A 12,120-nucleotide genomic window follows, 5' to 3' on the forward strand; every position below is an offset into this window, starting at 1 on the left:
CACAACACAAACTACTTCTTGGCAAACATTACAATGTCAGCAGTCCCTGAATGCATGTCACAGGTAACCTGGAAGGACACTTTCACAACTTGTACCGCAGATTCTGTTATATCTAGAAACACAAAATAAATTCTATGCGGGATCAAAAACATATATGAGGGCCTATGCTTTGCATTTGGTACAGAAGGAGATTTATTTTTTTTTTGCTTGATTACACTATTATTTATTTATTCATCTATACGTTACATAATGTAGTGTGATACAGAAAATTAATGTTAGCGTTGTGTAATCAAGATCTACAACTTCTACAGGTAGCAGAGTACACAGCACTGTAATGCAGGTCCTGAAATGCAGCATATAAAACAAAATGTAGTACGGTGTATTAGCTCACAATTACACTAGTAACATTTAATAGTGTATGCTACATCATAAACCAAGCAGAGAAGATGGGAGTGGTAAAGCAAAATAAAACCAGTAACACCACAGAAAATACTGAAACACCAAATGGATCAGTAATGAATTATGAACACTCTCTTTATATCAACTAGTTGAGTACAAAGTTAATAAAAATAACAATGCATTTTCATCCTACAATACTTATAAAGGGACATCTTTAGAACTACTAAATACCAGAACTTCATCATTCAAATATCTATATGCATGGGCTGTGTGATTCAAAACCAGTATTCCATTCTATATTTAAAACAAAAACTGTGAACATAAAATATATTACAAAGCTTCATTTAAAAAAGGAAAAGTTACAAAAAAACTACTTTTTAAAATAATTCCTCGTGTATGAATTTAAAATTTACAAGCATATGGCCCAATACAAAATGTAACATATATGAAACTCATAAATGACAGTATGTAATTCATATTTCTATTGAAAATTTTACACCAAATAGTGTTAAACTAGAATTTAGCAGCTGTCTATTTCATCACTGTGTTTACAGATAAATTTTTATTTAAACCTGGGAATGTGATTTCATTCAGCCATAGCTGCAATGAAAGCTTGCAGTATTCAGTTTTTGTTTCCCGTGCACCTCTCCTTGGATCTTTAGAAACAGTCTCTAAAATACCAAATAAAAACTTTTTTGAAATTATTGCATGTCAACATATGTTTATATAGAGCACCATTCAAATTTTATTTTGATATGACATAACAGTGTTCATAAAAACATTTATTCAGGAGCCTTTTGGTTTTTCCAACATAGATGTCTACTCAGTAAAAACATTCAGTTATATAAACTAAACCAAAACTGTTGCAATTACCATATTGCAAAGCCACCAGTTTGCTTTTGGCTAATTTTTTACAATGGTATTAGCCCCTTGCAATATAAAATAACATTAGGTACATCTTCCATACTTGTGGCTACCTTTTTTGTACCATACTAGTACATTATTATGTCTTTGCTATTCCAATACTCCCTTGGTATTTCTTGATGTGTTATATACAATGTGTGGGTCATAACACACAATTTTGAACTTGAAGATCTAAAGATAGTTGAATTCCTTTTTATACTATTCTTAATATAATTAGAGCTCCCACAAGTGCTTTCTCAAATATCAAATTGTTATCCTTAGTAAAATTAATCTTAGAAGATTCAGAGGAGGGATCCTTATTCAATCCTTTTCACAACTGGGGTTATATTTTACACCCCAACCTGTGGCTACTTCAAAACCTATTTTTTTTCATTAAAGTAAATAGGTAACCTCTTTCTAAAAGCATATACTCCAGTTCTTTTTTTCTCTTCATCAAACATAGATTTTCTCAAGATCATTCTTACAAGCCTCACATATTGATCCTTAACTAAATTATTTTTCAGAGGCAAAGGATGGAAACTGTTGCAATGTAAATAGGCATTTGAAAAAGTGGACATTACATAGACAGTCCATTCAAAATCTTCATCCCTTTAAAGGAATAGTTGCATCCAAATTTAGTTTTGTCACAGTCGTGAGTACAAGTAAACTTCATAAATGTAGAGGGTACCATCCTTAATTACTGCTGCCTGAATTACTGAAGTGAGTGTGTGTGTGTGTGTGTGTGTGTGTGTGTGTGTGTGTGTGTGTGTGTGTGTGTGTGTGTGTGTATGCACATGTACATGGAGGTGTTTGTGTGCTCTTGTGCTTGTGTGCATGTGTGTGTTTGTATATTTATCTATACAGAGATTATATGACATAACATTTTTAGCTGTAAGAAAATACAATAATTAAACTTTTCAACATTCCATCAAAATGGATTAACACCAGTAGTGAAACAGTATACTAAGCTGAAATATTTATATTTAAATCTTTGACTTTTTAATAGTAATACAGAGCTGAATGGACTACGCTTATGAAATGTGTGACACCAGCAATTCATACAGTTATAAAAATGATAGATAGACATATTCAAAACAGAAATCAAATCTGCTGTTAGTATTCAAGAAAAGCACTACATTATTTTGTGAAAGAAGTCCTTTCTTTCACACCTGAGCCTGATTCTGTCTATATGGCTTCATAATTAAATGGCAGTTACAAGTGATGGCATTATTTTCACTTTTTCCTATTGCAGATTTGAGTCTTTTAATCACTTGCACCGAAAGACCTTTTGCTGACACAAGTACAGAAACATCTAAGCATTATACTGAGGATGTGAAGAGATCATCAGCTAAAGCTTGCAGCTTTGTACATTCCTAAGTTAGTTTCCTGTAAGGTAGGAATCTGGTGCCTCTGAAAACTCAGATGAAATACCATAGGAGTAAGATGTGAATGCTTTTCTGTATTCAATTATTTTTAGTTAATCTGAAATATTATTATGATTTTATTTGGAGACACCTGGTGAAACTTGGGCAGTAAATGTAGAGCAGCATTTCCTTCATTCAGTATTATTGATTTTCAACAACCAAATTAAATAAAAAAGCTAAAATATTGATCAAAGTAAGCATCATCTGCACTACAGATAACTCACAGCAAATTTCAGATTGTTTTATCTGCCAAATCATATTAAAATATATTAGTAAATGACATCAAAAACTATAGTCATAATAAACTAACAGCAGCTATCACAACAGGCCAAAACCTGCAGATGTCCTTAGCTCACTTACTTTCTTGAGTTTCTTGACAACTGTTCAAATATACAGTACAGACACATTTCTACAATGTATCGTGCTGTGATTCAACCCCTTACTGTGCTCACACATGCAGCTGGTTCATTTTAGTTTTAGTAATATGAATATTCCCAGGCATGACATGTTCTGCTTGTGAAGCATGTATTAAGCACACCTAAACCAATTTAGTCATCCATGAGCAGTCAATAAATTTACAGTGCTAATTTCAGGGTCTAAAAGGAATTGCTTTTATACCATGTTCATTTTGACTAAATATACCCTAGAGGGGAAATAAACAGTAAAGAGTTAAATTTATTGTATCTGTCCCAGTATGCAAGGCAAGAAAATGAAAGGAGTCTAGTAACAGATAATAAAATGTAGGAAGAATTGCAACTGAACAGTTATTCCATGACTGCACAGCTCTTGTATCACTGATTTAGCTATGCACGCAAGATTCATTTGAAGACAAATTTCAGTTATATAAAGTTATATAAATGAAGGACTTCAGTGAAGGTACTACATTTTCTTAAAGGACAAATATATATTATGTACAATGAGTTCTACATATACAGTTTTTATTATAACATCTTATTTTAACATGTATGCATCTAAAATTCATGAAATAATTATGTTCTAAATACATGAATGTCTAATCAGAGAATGAATTTATGACTGTCCATTTATAAAATTCCCATCTCTTTTAATAAACCTCCAATCACACTGCTTTATTAATTGTTTTGACAGCACAGGACTGAGTTGTACTTTTAAGATTTGGTTAGGCTCCCTTGTTACTCGTTATGCTTACACTGTACTTTCATTGCACTATTCAGTTGGATTGGACATTCGGTAAGACAGTAGTTGCAAAAATCAAAGTTCAAAGCATCAGGAAGAAAATATCCAAAAGCAGAATATTGTCAACATACCAATTCACAACTGAAAGAATTGTGCAAAGTATTACAACATTGTTTTTCCAGATGGCTCTTTCTTCGGTTCCACTAACATGTGGGATCTGCCTCCAGCCCTGATCTCTAAACATGTTAGGTCTGAAACATAAGCTAGAAGGAAAGGGAAAAATAAACCAAATTCTTCCTTCTTCTCTGAGGTGCATGAACCATGATAACACCCTACACTACTTGAAATAACATAACTAAGTTCAGAATAAAGACAGCTGTTAAATTATGAGCAACAGATATGCAGTAATTGGCAGGCCATTAGGGTAACATTTTTTTGTCACATACTTTCCTGTTATGCACTGCAAACCTCTTTACATTTCTTACACAAATGCATGACTAGCCCAGTTTCACATTTTCTCACAAAGACAGGTATGTGAGCTATTTCACAAGTAACCACAACCTGCAGTAAAGCATCCAGATTTAAATGACAGACTAATGTGTACTGTTTAATTGTGCTTTTGCTCAGAATGTTTTTACTTCTTGAAAAACAATATATATCAATTTGCTAACTTGGTTTTCTGAATAAAGGAGTGAAAGGAACAAACATTTTGTGGAGGCCATACCAATTCAACAATAATATTCAAGTTTGCATTTCAGAAATGGTGGACTATTAATGATAATCACTGCAGCATGGGAGATGTTCCAGATAGTGTAATCAGTGGCAGTTGGTGACTTCTGCTTTGCTTCTGAGCTATTCATCACTGTGGAGATTATTCATTGTTATCACCCCTTGACATTCGTGGTCAAACAATTAGTAAAGTGACTCATAATTGTGTGTGTGTGTGTGTGTGTGTGTGTGTGTGTGTGTGTGTGTGTGTGTGTGTGTGTGTGTGTGTATCTTGGGGATGCATTGGAACTCATTGTATGAGGATGCCAACAGCAAGTAGATATACATCACTGTGACCAGTATTTAATTATTCCTTTACCTATTTGATAACAACCACATATCTAAGGTACATAGAAAAATATCACTAATTAGTGGACACATCTGTGTGTGTAGGGCTGTAGGTGAGACAGAGATTGCAATTGGTTCTAGGTGATAAAATAAATAATGTTCACAGTGATCCATTTCATCTAATTACTATAAAAGTGTTTTCATAACCCTATGTTACTCTGACACTCACATGCAGCTGTACTCAATGTGCAAACCAATTAAACTACTTCATTACCTGCATACACCTCAGACATCTGACTATGAACAGCTAAAATCTAAATAACAGAGTAATTAAACAGATAAAATAAATAGTCACAGTAATGTGTTTCATCTTGCTGATTACAAGTAAAAACAACATGCTGCAATCTCCTAAAACACATGCACACAAAAATGGTAATTGTATAAGAAAAGAATATATTAAGCCAAACTGAAGATGGCAGGCAGTGGTACCATTCAGCAGTGCAGACCAGGACACAACTCAGTCAGTTAAGTCAATGCAGATGTTGCAAGGTATTCTTCATGTTTTAAACATTTGTTTGAATGTATTCTCATGCTGTCATAGGAATCAAGCACATGAACTACTCTGACCCAATGGGATATTTCTGCATTCTGTTTTCACTTGCATCCTATCCAGCCACCATTCAAGCACTGCACACATACCTGCAGAGAGTTTCATGTCACTAATTTACCTACTGCAATCTTTGTGATGTGTGGGAAACCTTAGTACCTGGAGAAAATCCAGACAAACAGTGCAGGCATGAAAAATCCACACAGAATGTACATCAGCTCAGAGCCAAACCAGAGAGCATCCTTCTGCAAAGTGGTAATATTATTATATATTTTAAAGTTTCACCTAAACAGTGGGACTTTTAATAGTATTTTTGAATATGATGTAAAATGTATATTCTCTTACAGTTTTTGATTGTACATTTCCATTATTCATGTCATTATTTAGGTCAAAAAATGTATGCTCTAATCCTGCCTTATTACCACATCTTATACTTACATTCCACAAAAAAACATTTACCAAATTCTGAATATATCCACAGACATTTTACATTCAGACTGAAATTATAAACAGTTCCACTAGCATATCTATCTCCCAGAAAACCAAAATGCTATCAGCATTTCTAGTTTCTTATAAAGAATTATAACATCTGTTTTCAAACAGGAAACATGTCTAAAATACAACGTGCCCTTCCATACACTTCCTCAATAGGAGTAGTAAAACTCAAGACACATATAAATTATGAGTTCCTTTGACATCATTGAATTATCTTATTTTTATAGCAAAATGCAGTACCCCAAAAATATTCTGTGGTAGTAAGTCAGAGACTCTTGATTGATCCATTAATTAAAGTAAAAGCATCTTAAAATGTTGTCTGCAATGATTACTATCTAAAAAATAAGCTCCATTTATGTTGTCATAATTATAAATCACATTCCAGAAATAATGGTAACTGCAGGTCTAAACATCACCCAGCATCAATCATACTCTCAAAGTACACTAAGTTTCAATAACTCTACATGATTATCTAATTTAACTATCCATACCCTACCTTTTAATAGTTAACCACGTCTAATACATTCCTTACTACATTCAAAATAGTCTAATTTACCTATCAGCTTAAATATGGTCAGAATTCTAGATATTTTGGAATAGTAGGTCTGTAGTGCTTCCTTCCACGTGCAACTTACCTGTAGTGGCATAAGCATGCTTGCCATACAACATATGCTGTTACTTTTAGATTCACATTTTTCAGACTCTTTTAATATGCATATCCATAAGTGTACTGTCAGTAGTCCTAAGAGTAGGATGAGTTATATTACCAGACATATAGCAGGATGCTCTGTCTCTCAAAATGTTATTCTTAACAACCAGAGTCATTGCTGTTTATTCTGTAATATCAGATATGAAATATTCGATAATGGTGCAGTTTTAAGTATTAGCTAATAAATATTTCATATGTTCAGGTGGATATTTATTTAATCTGTTAAACTATTTATGTCCTTTAATTCTTAAGTAATATCAAGTTTCTTATGATTTGCCAAAATCATAGTCTTACTTGTGACATATCAGGTGCATAAAGTCTGTTAAAAGTTTGATGAAGAAAGAGTAGCACAAACAGGAATGCTAATTGCTCATAGATTAGAAATAATTTTGTTGGGTTACATATTCTACTTTGAGATCTAAAACTCTTTTAACAGCTTAAGTATCCTTATTTGATAATTACTAAAAATGCCATTTCACTGTCCAGAGACATAGTAGCCAGCATACTTTCACAGGTAGCTTTAGATCATTTTACATATTTACATTTCTAGAAAGTATTTTAAAATACAAACATGTCCCTTTTTATGTTCTTTTTTTTCTGTCAAACATTTTTTATATATGTTCTTGTTTTCAGTAAAAATGTATGCATTTATTTAATGTTCATTCAAACAAACATTTTTCCAATCTCACACGCTTTCTACATACCCAAGACTTTTGCTTTCATCAAAAGACATACTTAAGATACTGTTTTATTCCAGAATTGTGTATGGCTTCCTTTAAAATTCAGTTCTTGTATTTCTCTGCAGGTGTTTTTTTTTAAACATCTCTGCCTATGTGTCTTACCAGAATTAATGTACTCATCAATGTCTTGAAAAGAACAGACCATCACAACAAGTACTGATCTGGTCACTAGAAATTAATCATAATCTTACATCGTATTTCATTTTCTTTTCTCTTTGGCTTATTACAATTTCTTCCACATGTATATTATCAATGCAAAATATTTCATTTTATTCAGGTTTTTGCTGTACCATTAGTGAAGTCAATAGTGAAACACAGCAGGTAAGCAGTAATAACTGCTAGGCAACACTAAGGGGAATAAAAGGATCTAGTTGAGGTATCTATCTTGAAACATCACAACAAAAGCATCCAAAGGGATAGGCTGAGCAGATTTTCTACCACATTTCTAACAAGGATTTAATTTTCCCTGCCAATGCATTCTTTATATTGCCTTTTTTCTTGTAATAAACTTCTCTGTGTGGTAGACTTTCAGTACATATATCTTTAGTTAATCACTGTATATTAATCAGATCAGACAAAAGTAGTAGAAGTAGCAAACTTAAACTTGTCTTAAGTAAAAAAAAAATAATAAAAAATATATAATTTTACAGAATTACTAAGTATTTGAAAGTAAACCAAGCAAGGCAGGCAGTCTGTTTCCAGTCAAAAATCCTTTATTAAGTACACAGACAAGTGGTCCAAGTAAAACAAAAATAGAGTAATTGTTTCCTTACAAGCTTTCTATATATATATATATATATATATATATATATATATATATATATATACGTTTTATCAGGCAAGGGAGTGGTTTATTGTGCTGTAAAACAACGTGTTATTGGTACACATGTTAAATTCACATCCCTTCCCCCATCAGTGTGACATTCGAGCTGGTCCTGTCCTACTTAGTAGCTGTCATAATAATATACCCTTATGTACTTTAAATAAAATTTATAATGATGTGGTACCTCTTATTTTACCAGATTATTAAGTACATCGTTAAGTCTATGATTGTATCCAAGACAATATATTACATGGCTGGAAATATATCAACCTTAGTCTATTTGGCAATCAAAAGATATATATAAATATATACATATGCACTTTGCATGTAAAAAAATCAATTGTAAAAATCATATTCTATTTTCTTAGCCTATAGTAAACAAAGATTGCTTTCGTCCTTCTAGACTTCTTCAGGTCTATATACAAGAACCCTAAAAACTATCTATAAATATATATATAATTGTATAATTAGTTAGTATTGCTATTACACATCATTTTGTGGGAAAAAGAGAGCCAGAAAAAGAAAAAAATAATAAGAAAAATGTATAATGATGGAAACAAAATATACACTTAAATTCAACTGATTTAAAATGGTCCTTAAGACCAACTGGTAGAATAAAAGAAAATAAAATTAGTCATGTAAACACTGTGGCAATTTTCTAATTTCCAGTGCACTTTTAATTGAACAGTAGTAGTTTAGTTCAGACTTCCTAAAAGAGTTCAGCTTTAATTGCTGCATGAGTTCATGCTTCTCCAGAATATTTGGGATGTCTCCTTCAAGAACACCCATGTCTATGCGATCCAGGATCTGGAACATAAAACCTGTGTGTCTTTTATGAAGAGAAATGTGTTTTCAAGCGTAGGATTTCATGTCATCTGTCAGAAATCAGCTCTGGATGCAAAAATAATGCACTAGCCAAACACCTTACATACTGATGGGGGAATGAATGTTAATTTAACATGTGTACTAATAACACTTTGTTTTACAGCACAATAAACCACTCCCTTGCCTGATAAAAAGTATATATATATTTAGAAAGCTTGTGAGGAAACTATTACTCTATTTTTGTTTTACTTGGATCGCTTGTCTGTATACTTAAAGGATTTTTGACTGAAAACAGACTGCCTGTTTTGCTTGGATTACTTTGGAATACTTATTTATTATTTCTGTACAATTATATATTTTTTATTTTTTTTTTTTTTGCTTAAGATGAGTTTAAGTTAGCTACTTCTACTACTTTTGTCTGATCTGATTAAAATACAGTGATTAACTAGAGATATATGGACTGAAAATCTTCTACACAGAGAAGTTTCTTACACTGTTATGTTTTTGGACCCACTACACTTGTTTACTGGGTTGTTTTGAGACTTTGGGGATACCACAGAGATTACTTGTTTTTATTTCTTGTAATAAAAGATAAAAACTTGATACTTGGAAACCTTAGTTGCTATGATGTTCCCACTTTACTGCCATCACCCTATCGCCCTATTTATTATGCCAAATATATGGCAATTCACTAATTCACTTTAGCTGCTTGTGAAACAAGTAATCAGAAAGTTTAACAGCATAATATGTTTTCAGCTGCACAAATTAAATTTTGTAAAAAACTCTCAACTCTAGTTTTCCTACTATGTTTTTGCCTATATATATTAAAATGACCCACGGAATCTCTTACTATATTATTTCTTGCCAAAAAGCAAAAGTGATTCACCCTCCATGATAGTTGTTGTGCCTCTAAACCTGGATGACTCATCCATAAAATAAGTCCATATGCTTTTTAACAGGACACAACTTCTAACCCAGTTTCTGACTACAGCAACATTTCTCTATAAGCAACATTTTTAGAGATTGTCAAAACAGATTAAAAACCCTGTTTTCCTGACTATATAATGACTTAGAGAAGTGTGCAGTTTGTAGAGCTACAAAACTACCTCACATGTAACTAGTTGAGGTTTCAGTCTGTATCGATACACTAGAATAGTATTGGAATTATTCATCTTTATTCTTATTCTTAGTTAATACAGAAGAGAGTAAAATTATAGGTCTGCTATAATACCCAACATTATATAGGAATATGCCAATACCCAACTTTATACATAAATGTACCAACACCACACACAAGACAGACTTTCATTTACTTTATTCTTAAAACAATTATTTCTTTGTTGACTATATCATAAACGTTTATTATTGAATCACTCTTCTTAGCATCTAATCCCCTTGTCCTTTTCTAGTCTTGGAACTTAAAATAAATTGTTCTCATCTCCCCTCACATAATCATAATCCTCTTAGCATTGTTCAGCTATTTATCATTCTCTGACATTACATCAGTACCCAGTGTTTTTCCATTACTCTACACTTACCACCATAATAGCAACAGACATAGACAGCTAGTTAGTGTTTTGAAAAGCAAAAAAAAAAAAAAAAAAAAAAACTTTCTGTAGCATTTCTTAAAAATCAACAATAATGAACAGACCAGGTGAATGAAGATTGGTTAAATCAAACAAATACACCAAAAACAAGATATAACCGGTCAAACAGCTGAGAGATAAAAAAAACAAACTATTTATTAAAAATTATCAATAAGGTAAGCACTTTCATGCAAACACCTTGGGTCATTTCTTGAAAATGATATATCTTTTTATGATTTTCTAATTCAGTTTTACTATAGATTAACCACTATATTTAAAATATTAAAGTCTATAACCTTTCATTCAATCAAAAAAGAAATATATTTGTATTCATTTCTTGAATTCATAAAATAAATAAAGTAGGTTTTCATTAAGCTCAGGGCTGTCTACGAATTGTCCACAACAAATGTGTTTTATATCCCAGTGCCAGCTTTCCCAGTTAAAATGCAATGCTTATATGTGTCACTGGTCTGCTTAGTATTTTATTTATAAAGTTATGACAAATAAGCAGTATGACATAGCAAAGAATTTATAGCAGTAGCAAACTTAACATTTCTCATTTCACTTAAAGAATAGCATTCTACAAATGTTTTTTATTGTCTTTGCCAAACAGGCAAAAAGAGTACTCATGCAGAACCCTATTATAGCATTAAGGTTTAGGAATAATGAATGCACGTGTATCTGCATTAATTGTATCCTGAATCTAGCTGTGGTTTAATACAATTTCTTAGTAAATCTATAACAAATTTAATTATTCACGTATAAAATCAATCACTTTAGGAATTTGTCCTAAAATTTTATGGGTCAGGTTATCTCCCTTTAAAATCAGTAAGTGGTAACTGAACACCTACCTTGCAAAGCTGTATTATGTCCAACAATTACATATTTCAGTTCAAAGCTGAATGACTGTATGGTTTGCAATATTTCTCTTTGTACTGCTCCTTGGTAGCTGTCTTCCATCTTCTTTGTACAGCATGTCAACCCCTTTTGCAGGCAGATTTTCATGTCAGATTCTTCATCACAACAAACAGAAATAAAATAAGAGTTAACTTCTCTTTCCTGTACTACTCAGTGAGATGACAGCTCTATAAAATTTATTTAGTTGCACACTCCTATCACATTCTTCTTTAAAACAAAAAGAAACAAACTATCAATTAAAAAATACATAATTCTAAATCAGTTAAAAAGTACTAGCTACATTCCACAGTACTGGATACACACAGACTTTCTTTATAGATAAAATTTTGGGAAAATGTAGATATAAATACTGTTCATTTTATTTATCAATGTAGATCTGTTAAGACCAAAGTCAAGTGAAGATCTTTGCAGGTTAATTAGTAGTCCTTATCAAACTGAAAATAACAGCATACCAAAAATGAACCGAGGAAAACCTACCTC

At 32.1% G+C, this 12,120-nt stretch overlaps 1 protein-coding gene across 3 annotated transcripts in view; it reads right to left on the bottom strand.

Annotated features, from left to right (window-relative positions):
* The window catches only part of GPC5 (glypican 5), a 4,047,478-nt gene that overhangs the window by 3,516,310 nt on the left and 519,048 nt on the right, over positions 1 to 12,120 (bottom strand). For all 3 annotated transcript variants that reach the window (XM_044070105.1, XM_044070104.1, XM_044070106.1), the window contains exon 2: positions 11,574 to 11,735. In XM_044070105.1, the coding sequence (XP_043926040.1) occupies positions 11,574 to 11,735 (162 nt within the window). The remainder of the gene's footprint in view (positions 1 to 11,573; positions 11,736 to 12,120) is intronic.

The sequence above is a fragment of the Protopterus annectens genome, chromosome 4.part1 (assembly GCF_019279795.1).
Source record: "Protopterus annectens isolate FY-2018-M chromosome 4.part1, PAN1.0, whole genome shotgun sequence".
Classification (NCBI taxonomy): Eukaryota; Metazoa; Chordata; order Ceratodontiformes; family Protopteridae; genus Protopterus; species Protopterus annectens.